General features: G+C 54.5%; 2 protein-coding genes and 1 pseudogene across 2 annotated transcripts; all 3 read right to left on the bottom strand.

Annotated features, from left to right (window-relative positions):
• Window positions 1–528: 528 nt before the first annotated feature.
• On the bottom strand, window positions 529–6,762 carry LOC109770067 (ABC transporter G family member 11-like; annotated as a pseudogene).
• Window positions 6,763–7,986: 1,224 nt separating this feature from the next.
• LOC120972599 (uncharacterized) lies at window positions 7,987–9,530 on the bottom strand. The gene is made up of 2 exons (XM_040398077.1): window positions 8,967–9,530; window positions 7,987–8,916 (listed from the first exon to the last, which is right to left on the bottom strand). The coding sequence occupies exons 1-2, from the start codon at window positions 9,528–9,530 to the stop codon at window positions 7,987–7,989; spliced, it is 1,494 nt and encodes a 497-aa protein (XP_040254011.1).
• A 515-nt stretch (window positions 9,531–10,045) lies between these two features.
• LOC120972598 (secreted RxLR effector protein 161-like) lies at window positions 10,046–10,756 on the bottom strand. Its single transcript, XM_040398076.1, has one exon. It carries the CDS (start codon window positions 10,754–10,756, stop codon window positions 10,046–10,048), a length of 711 nt encoding a protein of 236 aa, XP_040254010.1.
• Between the last annotated feature and the right edge of the window lie 1,534 nt (window positions 10,757–12,290).

The raw sequence follows: 12,290 nt of genomic DNA, 5'->3' as shown, positions 1-12,290 counted from the left end.
TCGCCCGGCGGGCGCACTCCCGCGGTGGCGAGGGGATGGAGACGTTGACGAGCGGGAGTCGCTGGCGGCTGATCTGGATCCCCGGCTACAGTTGCTCTTACACCCGGCTAACTGCAGAAGCTGGAGAAGGAAGGCTTGCATTGTTGTTCAGTGCATTAACTTGCAGACATGTGATCCAGACCAACATCAGCTCATGGTGGATGCCCATAACGGATCATACACTAGAATCTCCATACATTATGGATCAACATCAGACCGAGTTACTGGCTACCTCGCCTATCCTTGCATTAATATGTCCTGTTTCCAATTAAACACTATACTTGACTCATTGACTGCCTGTGTCAACATATGCCACCACCACTTGTTAACTTCAGATTGAATAATGGATCATCATAGTAGTACCTAACAAATACTAGTTCGTTCTTTAATGGCCATAAGTACCTCTTGTCCTTTCTTCTACTGTTCCTCTTTGTAGTAGTACAAATTATACAGAACATTAGTGTGTTGCCCTGTCAGATCGTCCTTTGGGCATCTTCTTCGGTACCTATCTGTCATAAATTGTTGCCATTTGTAGCAACTATTCGAGTGGCAACCTTACTGCTACAAGATGCCACCTTAATGACGAATCGTCAGATTGTAGTACATTTCATATAAAATGTTGCCATTCGGAGCACTATTTGAGTGACAACCTTACTGCTACAAGATGCCACTCCAATGATGAATCGTCAGATTGTACTCACACCACACAAGGATCACACATTATGGATCATGTATGCCGATTCAGCTCACACCACACAAGGGTCATGGATGATCGGCCGGCAGCTCCGGCGCGGCGTCGACGACGTAGCCGCGCAGCGAGGGCGTCCGGACCATGGCGAGCTCCGCCTCCCTGCGCTTGTGCTGCACCCTCCTCCTGGCCATGTATCCGCGCACCCACGGCGTCACGTCCTCGCTGACCTTGATCATGGCGAAGAAGAGCAGGCGGTAGATGACGATCATGCCGAAGAGCACGGACAGGTCCAGCCACTTGGCGCGGCTCACGTCGATCTGGAACACGTTCTCCAGGATGTACTCCCCCGGGATCTTGGGCAGCTCCTCGTCCTGGTTGTCGAACACCAGCCCCACCAGGTCGTTCTGGTACTGCCCCTGCGAACCAGCCAACCATCAAGAGAACGTGATCTCGAGCTCGCCGCCGGTGGTGTATGTAAACAGTAGCTTTGCGAGCTGGTAGAGAGTCCATCCCGTACCTGCAGCGCCCAGTAGTGGAAGCTTATGTAGGACATGGGGTACCTCCAGAAGGGCTTCGGGATGTCGTGCGGGAGCCTGAAGTACCCCGATACCAGCATGAATATCCCCTGACACATTTCCAGCAGACAGCAATCAGTTGATTCATCGCATGTTTGGAAACAGTGGTATGTGCTGAGAGATGATGATGATCATGGACGTTACCTGTATCCCTGCGCCGATGATGATGCCCATGAGGAAGTTGGGGATGATGCTGGCGATGGCCATCATGAGGCTCTCGACGACGGTGACGCTGGCGTAGAGGCAGAGGAGGAAGAAGACGTAGTGCATGAAGCCCGGGTGGAGGCGCACCATGAAGTAGCACAGCGTCCCCGACAGGAAGGTGATGAGGATCAGGAATGGCATCGCCGACAGCGTGTTGCTGATCACGAACGCCAGCACGCCAGCACGCCGTAGTGCCCGTTCAGCCGCTCCCTCTGGAATACCTGAAGAAATAAAGCTTGTTTTGAGCCTGAAGAACTGCTTTACAATGTCAAAGAGCAGGTGATCTCTGATGGTCGGCAGTGCAAACCTTCATGTCCTCCACGAAAGACGGGAACCCTCCGATCGACATGAACGTGACGAAGCCGAAGATGAAGGACGCGCACGCGCCCCGTGCCTGAATTCATGCATGTTTACACAGTTATTTTTTCTTTGTCAGATCACCAAACTTGACACAATGCCAGTTCAGGACAGCCGAAGCCGTGCAGTGCCTGGAAGAGAAATGGCAGTGTCAACATGAAGAAGATTGTTCTTGTTTGTTTACCAGGATGGAGTTGTATTTGGTGCCGACATTGAGGTATATGGACCCAATGCAGACGGTGACCACGATGTAGATGACAAGCCTCAGCCAGTAGTACCCAAAGTCCCTCGACATGTTGACGAACGATCGCTTGGTGAGCGTGAAGGCCTGCATCCCAAAGCTGGCCTGGCTCCCCCCCTGCGTCCAGGACTGTCCCTTTCTGCAGTTGGAAAAACCGCACGAATGATGATGAATCCTCTTGGTGTCATGGAGAAATTGCTGAACTGAATGGGACAAATATATGGAGTACTCTACTTACCAGCCGTGCCATCTCGTCGACCTTCTGCCGCGCCGTCAAGTAGTGCTGCGAGTGCTGGTAGTAGCTGAACAGCCTTCTGATCGCGTCGGAAGTCGTGATGCGCTCGAGGGGATCGTCGGACCTCTCAAACTATGTACGTATGAATGCAAAAACGGAACAAGTTTTCATTCAGTCAGGACATGTGCCAGTGAGCAGCGACAGTCGTAACAAGCGACTGAACTCTGAAACTTACTCTCATCTTCATTGATCCTTTCAGTGTGGCCTTCACCTTGTCGAAGTCCGCGTTTATGCACCGGAGGAAATGGACCTACGGGTTGCGCAACGGCGGGCACGGGAAGCCGGCTTGGGCAAAGAACTAGAATTAAAATGCACAGAGCAGGAGAGGATTCAGCAACCTCACTGGCATTGCAGGAACACACACACATATATATATGTAAGACATATGCAAACTCAGGTAGATGTATGTGCTATAGTACCTCGCAAGCCTCGGAAGCCTGTCCAAAGTAGACTGTTTTGCCCCCTGAGAGAAGATAGAGGCGATCGAAAAGCTCGAAGACCTCGCTGCTGGGCTGGTGGATCGACGCGATCACGGTCCGGCCATCCCTCGCCAGCCCGCGCAGAGTCTGTGTCACGAAGAACGCCGAAGCACTGCACAGTTGAAAAATTTGTGGCATGTCAGCAGCTACATGGTGATCAATGGTGAAGTTACTGGATATATAGTACCTGTCGAGGCCACTGGTGGGCTCATCCAGGAAGAGCAGCCTAGGCCTCATGAGTATCTCCAGGGCAATGCTGACCCTCCTCTTCTCGCCGCCGCTGACCCCCCTCAGGTGCCAATTGCCGATAACCGTGTCTGCGCAGTCCTGGAGCCCCATCTCCACGATGGTGCCCTCCACCAAGGCACGCTTCTCTTCCATGGGCATGTTGTCGGGGAGCCGGAGGCGCGCCGAGTACGAGATCGTCTCCCTCACCGTCAGAGTGCCAATCAAGTTGTCGTCTTGCGTCACATAGGCCTGGAATTGCAAATTTGTGGTTGTCACTTTTATTAGTATCACAATGAGTAGTTTTTTTTAAACACCAACTTATATTAATTAACCAACCACACCAGTACACTCATTCGATACAATATTCACCACACAGGGCGATACATCATTTACAAGAATACCATCTTTGAGTGCAAGTGCATGTAAATAATTTGTTTAAAATTTCCACGCATTTTTTTGTTTTGTTTAAAATAACATTTTCTTCATGAGGAAAAGTACAAGCTACTAAATGTACAATAAAAAAACCTGGGTTGTCAGGTGTCATGAGTTTTTTATGAGCAGATTCCTGAGGAAAAAAACAGGTAAACAATAACCAACCAACAATACCCATAAGGAACAGGAAGAAGGTAAATTCTAGCAGATCTCCCAATCTTGACCAGAAACTGCTGAACTGATCTCCAGGCACAAGTAGCGCAGCTGCAGTTCAGGAGATAACCTCCAACACATAGCAGATGCAGCTAAGCTAAGCTAGCACAAACCCAAAACCCAGCAAGGTTCCGAAGCCTGCCAGGTGGCACATTTTTTTTTTATAAATGACACTTTTATTATCTTAAAATGTAGCATCAAGCGGATAGTACAAAGTATTATGAGTAACACCCGACCTCTGCATAACTAAGTGGCACATGACCCATTTCTTGTTGTAAATGAACATTACTACATGTTTTAATTTTTTTTGCAGGTGTAGTAACATTACTACATGGTTGGTATCAGGTGATGCCGAATCACAGAAAGATCCAATCACAATTCAAGATGGAACACAAACACGGAAAGGGAGCAAGCGGGAAAAACATATGGTCAGACACTGTACACCATGTCACCGTCACGGCATCACCTAGCTGGCTAGCTGCTACTGTGTTGTATGCCCAAATCCATTAACGATATTCATGGAATTACACAACGTTCTTGTTGGGAGATTTTACATGTACACATACAGCAAAAAGATATGGTCGATATGTTAGTGTATGTGGTAAGCAATTCAAACTAATTCAAAAAATAATTGTACGATTCTAGTACTAGTGTTCATGAAGATAATTGTGGCTTGTGTTTTTTTTGGTGGGGGACTGTAGTTTAGTTGTATGAATATGAATAAATAGTACTTTTACTTTCAAAATGAACTATTTAAAGGCGCAAAATGCAAAAATCAGTATGGAACCATGCATGTCACTGCCGGTGGTACTTAAGAGTTAAGCGTGACAAACGGCGGGCGGCGAGGTACGTACCACGGCGCCGAAGGAGAGGTTGGCCTTGCGGCCATTGAGCAGGATGGTCCCCGAGAGGAAGGCGTTGGCGGCGAGGCGGCCGGCGAGCGCGTCGAGCAGCGTGGACTTGCCGGAGCCTTGTTGTTGCAGAAACTGACCTGCCGAACGCGAGAGGGAAGGAGCAAGATTGGATCGAGAGAGGAGGAGAACGAACGAGTCTGACAGAGAATTTTTGCGCTGCTTAACTGACTGCAGCTTTTCAGGTCTTTCTGTTATTTATACAGAGCTCAAACGAGTTGCCGAAATCAAAGGAGATCACACCCACGCACACCTAGCCTACTGATCGTGCCATCCCACGATGCTAAGCTTGCGCGAGCCACTACGCCGCCGTCAAACCCGCTGTAGTTCCACGCCATCCCATGGAAGCGGTCTTGCCGGCGCTAACTGAACTAACTGAAGAAAAAAGACTGAACCGGACGTGAACATACAGACGCTGCCGGCCAATTATTCAGCTAAGGTGACTTTAGAAAGAACTAAACCTAGCAACGAGGATTATACTTCAAATCACCCCCTAATTCTGTTGCCCTCACTTGACCTGAATGATCCCAAGTCTGCACCGGAGTTCTGTGAACTTAGCACGCCCAAGTGACTTTGTCAGTATATCAGCCAACTGATCTTCAGTTCGAACATGCTCAACCTCCACTTTTCTTTCTTCAACACATTCTCTGATGTAGTGATACCTCAAGTCAATGTGTTTGCTCCTCTCATGGTGCACTGGGTTTTTGCTTAGCTCAATTGCTGACTTGTTGTCGATCTTGAGTTGTACTTTCTGCTTCCCTGTTCCAAGCATCTCTGAAACTAGTCCTCTGAGCCAAACAGCTTGTGTAGCTGCTGCTATATATTCAGCCTCACAGGAAGATAAAGCCACGATCTTCTGTTTCTGGGAGCTCCAAGTGATGACACTAGGCCCCATGAAGAACACCAGACCTGTCGTGCTCTTCCTGTCTGTCAGATCGCCGGCATAGTCGCTGACGCTGAACCCTGTCAGACCAGTTCCTTTCCCTGCCTTGTATGGGCAACCATAGCTCAGTGTGCCTCAACATACCTCAAAATCTGTCTGATGATCGCCCAGTGTTGCTTCCCAGGTGCTTCTATGAATCTGCTAGCCACACCCACAGCATAGGCAATATTCGGGCGTGTATTCACCAGATATCTCAGACTCCCAATGATACTGCGATACCTGGTTGCATCGACCGCCTCACCAGTGTTCTTGACAAGCTTCAGGCGATGCTCCATGGGTGTCAAGCTCGGGTTGCAGTCACTCATCCCAGCATCTTCCAAGATCTTGGCAGCATATCCAGACTGACAAACAGTGATCATGCCATGCTCTTGCTTCACTTCAATGCCAAGACAGTAACTGAGCAGCCCAAGATCTGTCATCTGGAAGAGCTCCTGCATCTGGGTCTTGAACTCCTCAATGGCGTCAGCAGAAGTGCCCGTGATTATCAGATCGTCGACGTACACCCCCACCAGCAGGAAATCTGAGTCGTCCCCACGCCTGTACAAAGCATGATCCAACTGACACTTTGCGAACCCAAGTGACTGCAGCGTGAGGTCCAGCTTGGCGTTCCATGCCCGTGGCACCTGTCGTAGCCCGTACAACGCCTTCCGCAGCTTGAGTACCTTGTGAGCACCATCGTTGTCGACAAACCCTGCTGGCTGGTGCACGTACACTTCCTCCTCCGGTTCACCGTTGAGGAAGGCCGAGCGCACATCCATGTGGTGCACGCTCCAGCTCCGGTGCGCAGCCATGGCGAGCAGGACACGCACTGTCTCCAGCCGGGCAACAGGCGCGAAGACCTCATCGAAGTCGACCCCTTGTTTCTGTGCATAGCCCTTCGCCACCAGCCGCGCTTTGTGCTTGACGATGTTGCCAGCCGGATCACGCTTCACTTCATATACCCACTTCAGGCCGATCGCACGGTGGCCCGCCGGGAGTGTGGCAAGCTCCCAGGTGTTGTTGGCGCGGATAGACTCCATCTCTGCCTCCATCGCATTTCGCCATGCTGGCTCCTCCAGAGCATCGTCGACGGAAGCAGGCTCTTCTGCAGCAGAGAGACAGAGCCCACTGTACTCCGGCGTACATTCTGGAGCGTGATCGATCACATACTCCATTGACTTGAAGTGGACGGGCACCCCCTCGGAATCGAACTACTCGCCGGTGGGCGGAGTCACCCACCCGTCTTTGGGGTCGTAGAACTTCGGTGTTGGCGTAGACGGACTGGCACTTGCTGATGTTGGCGCGCTCGACGCTCTCGACGCGCCCACGCCCGACTCGCCGGACACAGGCGTCCGAGGGGATTGCAGTGGAACTAGTGAACTTGGCGCAGTTGGCGTCGCAGGTGCTCGCGGTGATCCCACCACCTCGGGCGACACGGTGTAGGTCGTGGTTACGGGCGCACCCGCGTCGGAGTACACGACAGTGAACTCGCGGGTGTGCACCGAGTCGCCGACGTCCTTGCTCCAGTCCCAGCGCCGGTCCTCCTCGAAGCGCACATCGCGAGTGATGTACAGACGCTTGCCAATCGGGTCGTACACCCGATAGCCCTTCGTCCCCGGCTCGTACCCCAGGAAGATGCCAGGGCGCGATCTGTCCGCCAGCTTGGTCACTCCTGGCCCGACGAGCTTGACATGCGTGACGCAGCCGAAAGTGCGGAAGTAGTCCACCGCTGGCTTCTTCTTGCGCCACGCCTCGTATGGCGTGATGCCCTGCAGGCTTCTGGTTGGCGACCGGTTGAGGATGTGGACGGCGGTGCGCACGGCCTCGCCCCAAAACGCGCACGGCACGCCCATGGCCTTCATGAGGCTGCGCACCATCTCCACGACAGTCTGGTTCCTCCGTTCGACCACTCCATTTTGCTGAGGAGAGTACGGCGTCGTCGTGTTCCTCTGGATCCCCAGTTCTTCACAGTAGGCAGCGAATTCGTTTGAGGTGAACTCGCCACCTCTGTCTGTGCGGAGCGCCCGGAGCTTGGCGTTTCCTTGCACCTCCGCGTGTGCCTTGATCTTCTTGAAGTACCGAAATGCCTCATCCTTGCTTTTCATTACCTCAAGCCACATGTATCTGCTGAAATCGTCAACTATCAACAGAAAATACTTGTTACCGCTGGCCGTCGCCGGAGTGATCGGACCACACAAGTCGCCGTGCACGAGCTCGAACGCGCTCTCCGCGCGGTACGACGATGCGCGTGGGAAAGGAGTACGGTGCATCTTCCCAATGGTGCAGCCCTCGCAGAACTGGTCGAGGTGCGCGATGGCTGGCATGCCGCGCACCATGCCCTTTGCACCGAGGTCATGCAGCGCGCGGAAGTGCAGGTGCCCGTATCTTGCATGCCACCTCTAGGCATCGTCCTGAGCTCCGGCGAGGAGGCACACGGGTACGGCCAAGTTCAGAGCCACGACGTAAAGCCGGTTGCTCGTCTGCCGCACCCGCGCGAGCAGCAGCCTCTGCCTGTCATACAGGCAGAGTTCCCCGTCCTCGATCACGGCTTTGCAGCCGCGCTCGTCGAGCTGCCCGATGCTGACGATGCTTGTGCGTAGTTGCGGGATGTAGTAGACGTCGGCGAGTGCGCGATGTTCACCGTTACGGCACGTGAAGAGCACAACGCCGCGCCCACAAATCTGCACGACCGAGCCGTCACCAAAATGTACAGTACCTCGTACCGTCTCGTCGAGCTCCGAGAGCATGTCGCGGCGCCCTGTCATGTGGTTGCTGGCGCCGGTATCGAGGTACCAGCGGTCGTCGTCCGTCGCCACGGGCACGACCCGCGCTTCGTTGTGGAAGATCTCCGTGCCCGGTTCACGTGCGCCGCCGTTCACGCTCTCGCCGTTCACCACCGCGCAGGTGGCCAGCAACAAGCCCGGCTGCTCGACGTCGACCTGGGCGACGTTTGCCTGTTGGTCCGGCTGCTCCCGCTGGTCCCTTTCCTTCTTGCGGCATTCTTTGGCCCAGTGACCTGGGATGCCGCAGTAGCGGCAGTTGCCCTTTTGCTTGGGCGTCGCTGGACCACCGTTGCCGCGGCCACCGCCCTGGCCACGGCCGCTCCCGCCATGGAGGTTCTTTGGCTTGCCGTTCCCGCGTCCATGCCCCGCTCCAGAGCCTGAGGACGCGCCGCCCTGGTCCAGCTGCTTCTCGTGCGCCCGCCACTGATCGATGGTGTACAGCAGCTGCGCGCCGGGCGCCGGGGTCTCCTCGCGCTCTCGCTCCTCGACGACAAGGAGCCGGCCGCAGAGTTCCTCGAGGGAAAGCTGCTTGGTGTCGACGAGCGACTCGATCGCCACGACCATCTCACGGTATGGCCCGGCACAGTCCGGAGCACCTTGAGGACGGCCTTGTGCTCGTCCACGGGATCGCCGAGCGCCTGCAGGTCGTCGATGATCGTCCTGAGCCGCATCACGTACGACTCGATTCCCTCACCGTCCTTGTACCGAAGCACCTCGTACTCCGACCGGTGAGTTTGCGCCTTGGCCTCGCGCACGCGCTCGACGCCGACACGCATGGTCTTCAGAGTGTCCCATGCCTCCTTGGAAGTGGCCTTGGCGCCGAGGATCCGCATGAGCTCCGGCAGGACCCCCTTGAGGAGGGCGATCATGGCGCGCCGGTCGTCACGGTCCGTCCCTTGGCCTGTCTCCACCACGCGCCACAGTTCGTCGGCCTGCAACTGTAGCTTAGTGATCATGGCCCAATCAGAGTAGTTGGTGCGATTGAGCATCATCGGAGGCGCGCCGCCGCCACCACCGTGCACGATGCGCTCCACGACGCGCACCCCCGACCCCTCCTCGATGGAGAGACGGGCCAGGGACTTTCCAAGCGCCGATGCCTCCGCCGCGGCCTCTTCTTCCTCTTTCTTCTTCGTCGCCTTCTCGACGTCGCTGCCGGCCATCTCTCCGACGGATCAAACACCGCCGGCGCCCAGGATGGATCGAACACCGCCGAGGCTCTGATGCCACTTGTTGTTGCAGAAACTGGCCTGCCGAACACGAGAGGGAAGGAGCAAGATTGGATCGAGAGAGGAGGAGAACGAACGAGTCTGACAGAGAGTTTTTGCGCTGCTTAACTGACTGCAGCTTTTTAGGTCTTTCTGTTATTTATGCAGAGCTCAAACGAGTTGCCGAAATCAAAGGAGATCACACCCACGCACACCTAGCCTACTGATCGTGCCATCCCACGATGCTAAGCTTGCGCGAGCCACTACGCCGCCGTCAAACCCGCTGTAGTTCCACGCCATCCCATGGAAGCGGTCTTGCCGGCGCTAACTGAACTAACTGAAGAAAAAAGACTGAACCGGACGTGGACATACACACGCTGCCGGCCAATTATTCAGCTAAGGTGACTTTAGAAAGAACTAAACCTAGCAACGAGGATTATACTTCAAATCACCCCCTAATTCTATTGCCCTCACTTGACCTGAATGATCCCAAGTCTGCACCGGAGTTCTGTGAACTTAGCACGCCCAAGTGACTTTGTCAGTATATCAGCCAACTGATCTTTAGTTCGAACATGCTCAACCTCCACTTTTCTTTCTTCAACACATTCTCTGATGTAGTGATACCTCAAGTCAATGTGTTTGCTCCTCTCATGGTGCACTAGGTTTTTGTTTACCTCAATTGCTGACTTGTTGTCGATCTTGAGTTGTACTTTCTGCTTCCCTGTTCCAAGCATCTCTGAAACTAGTTCTCTGAGCCAAACAGCTTGTGTAGCTGCTGCTATATATTCAGCCTCACAGGAAGATAAAGCCACGATCTTCTGTTTCTGGGAGCTCCAAGTGATGACACTAGGCCCCATGAAGAACACAAGACCTGTCGTGCTCTTCCTGTCTGTCAGATCGCCGGCATGGTCGCTGTCGCTGAACCCTGTCAGACCAGTTCCTTTCCCTGCCTTGTATGGGCAACCATAGTTCAGTGTGCCTCGAACATACCTCAAAATCTGTCTGATGATCGCCCAGTGTTGCTTCCCAGGTGCTTCCATGAATCTGCTAGCCACACCCACAGCATAGGCAATATCCGGGCGTGTATTCACCAGATATCTCAGACTCCCAATGATACTGCGATACCTGGTTGCATCGACCGCCTCTCCAGTGTTCTTGACAAGCTTCAAGCGATGCTCCATGGGTGTCAAGCTCGGGTTGCAGTCACTCATCCCAGCATCTTCCAAGATTGGCAGGATATCCAGACTGACAAACAGTGATCATGCCATGCTCTTGCTTCACTTCAATGCCAAGACAGTAACTGAGCAGCCCAAGATCTGTCATCTGGAAGAGCTCCTGCATCTGGGTCTTGAACTCCTCAATGGCGTCAGCAGAAGTGCCCGTGATTATCAGATCGTCGACGTACACCCCCACCAGCAGGAAATCTGAGTCGTCCCCGCGCCTGTACAAAGCATGATCCAACTGACACTTTGCGAACCCAAGTGACTGCAGCGTGAGGTCCAGCTTGGCGTTCCATGCCCGTGGCGCCTGTCGTAGCCCGTACAACGCCTTCCGCAGCTTGAGTACCTTGTGAGCACCATCGTTGTCGACAAACCCTGCTGGCTGGTGCACGTACACTTCCTCCTCCGGTTCACCGTTGAGGAAGGCCGAGCGCACATCCATGTGGTGCACGCTCCAGCTCCGGTGCGCAGCCATGGCGAGCAGGACACGCACTGTCTCCAGCCGGGCAACAGGCGCGAAGACCTCATCGAAGTCGACCCCTTGTTTCTGTGCATAGCCCTTCGCCACCAGCCGCCCTTTGTGCTTGACGATGTTGCCAGCCGGATCACGCTTCACTTCATATACCCACTTCAGGCCGATCGCACGGTGGCCCGCCGGGAGCGTGGCAAGCTCCCAGGTGTTGTTGGCGCGGATAGACTCCATCTCTGCCTCCATCGCATTTCGCCATGCTGGCTCCTCCAGAGCATCGTCGACGGAAGCAGGCTCTTCTGCAGCAGAGAGACAGAGCCCACTGTACTCCAGCGTGCATTCTGGAGCGTGATCGATCACATACTCCATTGACTTGAAGTGGACGGGCACCCCCTCGGAATCGAACGACTCGCCGGTGGGCGGAGTCACCCACCCGTCTTTGGGGTCGTAGAACTTCGGTGTTGGCGTAGACGGACTGGCACTTGCTGATGTTGGCGCGCTCGACGCTCTCGACGCACCCACGCCCGACTCGCCAGACACAGGCGTCTGAGGGGATTGCAGTGGAACTAGTGAACTTGGCGCAGTTGGCATCGCAGGTGCTCGCGGTGATCCCACCACCTCGGGCGACACGGTGTAGGTCGTGGTTACGGGCGCACCCGTGTCGGAGTACACGGCAGTGAACTCGCGGGTGTGCACCGAGTCACCGACGTCCTTGCTCCAGTCCCAGCGCCGGTCCTCCTCGAAGCGCACATCGCGAGTGATGTACAGACGCTTGCCAATCGGGTCGTACACCCGATAGCCCTTCGTCCCCGGCTCGTACCCCAGGAAGATGCCAGGGCGCGATCTGTCCGCCAGCTTGGTCATTCCTGGCCCGACGAGCTTGACATGCGTGACGCAGCCGAAAGTGCGGAAGTAGTCCACCGCTGGCTTCTTCTTGCGCCACGCCTCGTATGGCGTGATGCCCTGCAGGCTTCTGGTTGGCGACCGGTTGAGGATGTGGACGGCGGTGCGCACGGCCTCGCCCCA

Source organism: Aegilops tauschii, chromosome 1 (assembly GCF_002575655.3).
Source record: "Aegilops tauschii subsp. strangulata cultivar AL8/78 chromosome 1, Aet v6.0, whole genome shotgun sequence".
In the NCBI taxonomy this organism is placed as follows: Eukaryota; Viridiplantae; Streptophyta; class Magnoliopsida; order Poales; family Poaceae; genus Aegilops; species Aegilops tauschii.
The sequence above is the reverse complement of the archived record's forward strand: the minus strand, read 5'-3'. Positions and strand labels throughout refer to the sequence as shown.

What these genes read in the sequence shown, in the direction of transcription:
- LOC120972599 (XM_040398077.1), bottom strand. Translation starts at nt 9,530, where the DNA reads ATGGCCGGCAGCGACGTCGAGAAGGCGACGAAGAAGAAAGAGGAAGAA. An exon ending in AGCACAAGGCCGTCCTCAAG is followed by an intron (nt 8,917 to 8,966) that starts GTGCTCCGGACT and finishes GTGGCGATCGAG; the next exon opens with TCGCTCGTCGACACCAAGCA.
- LOC120972598 (XM_040398076.1), bottom strand. Translation starts at nt 10,756, where the DNA reads ATGGAGCATCGCTTGAAGCTTGTCAAGAACACTGGAGAGGCGGTCGAT.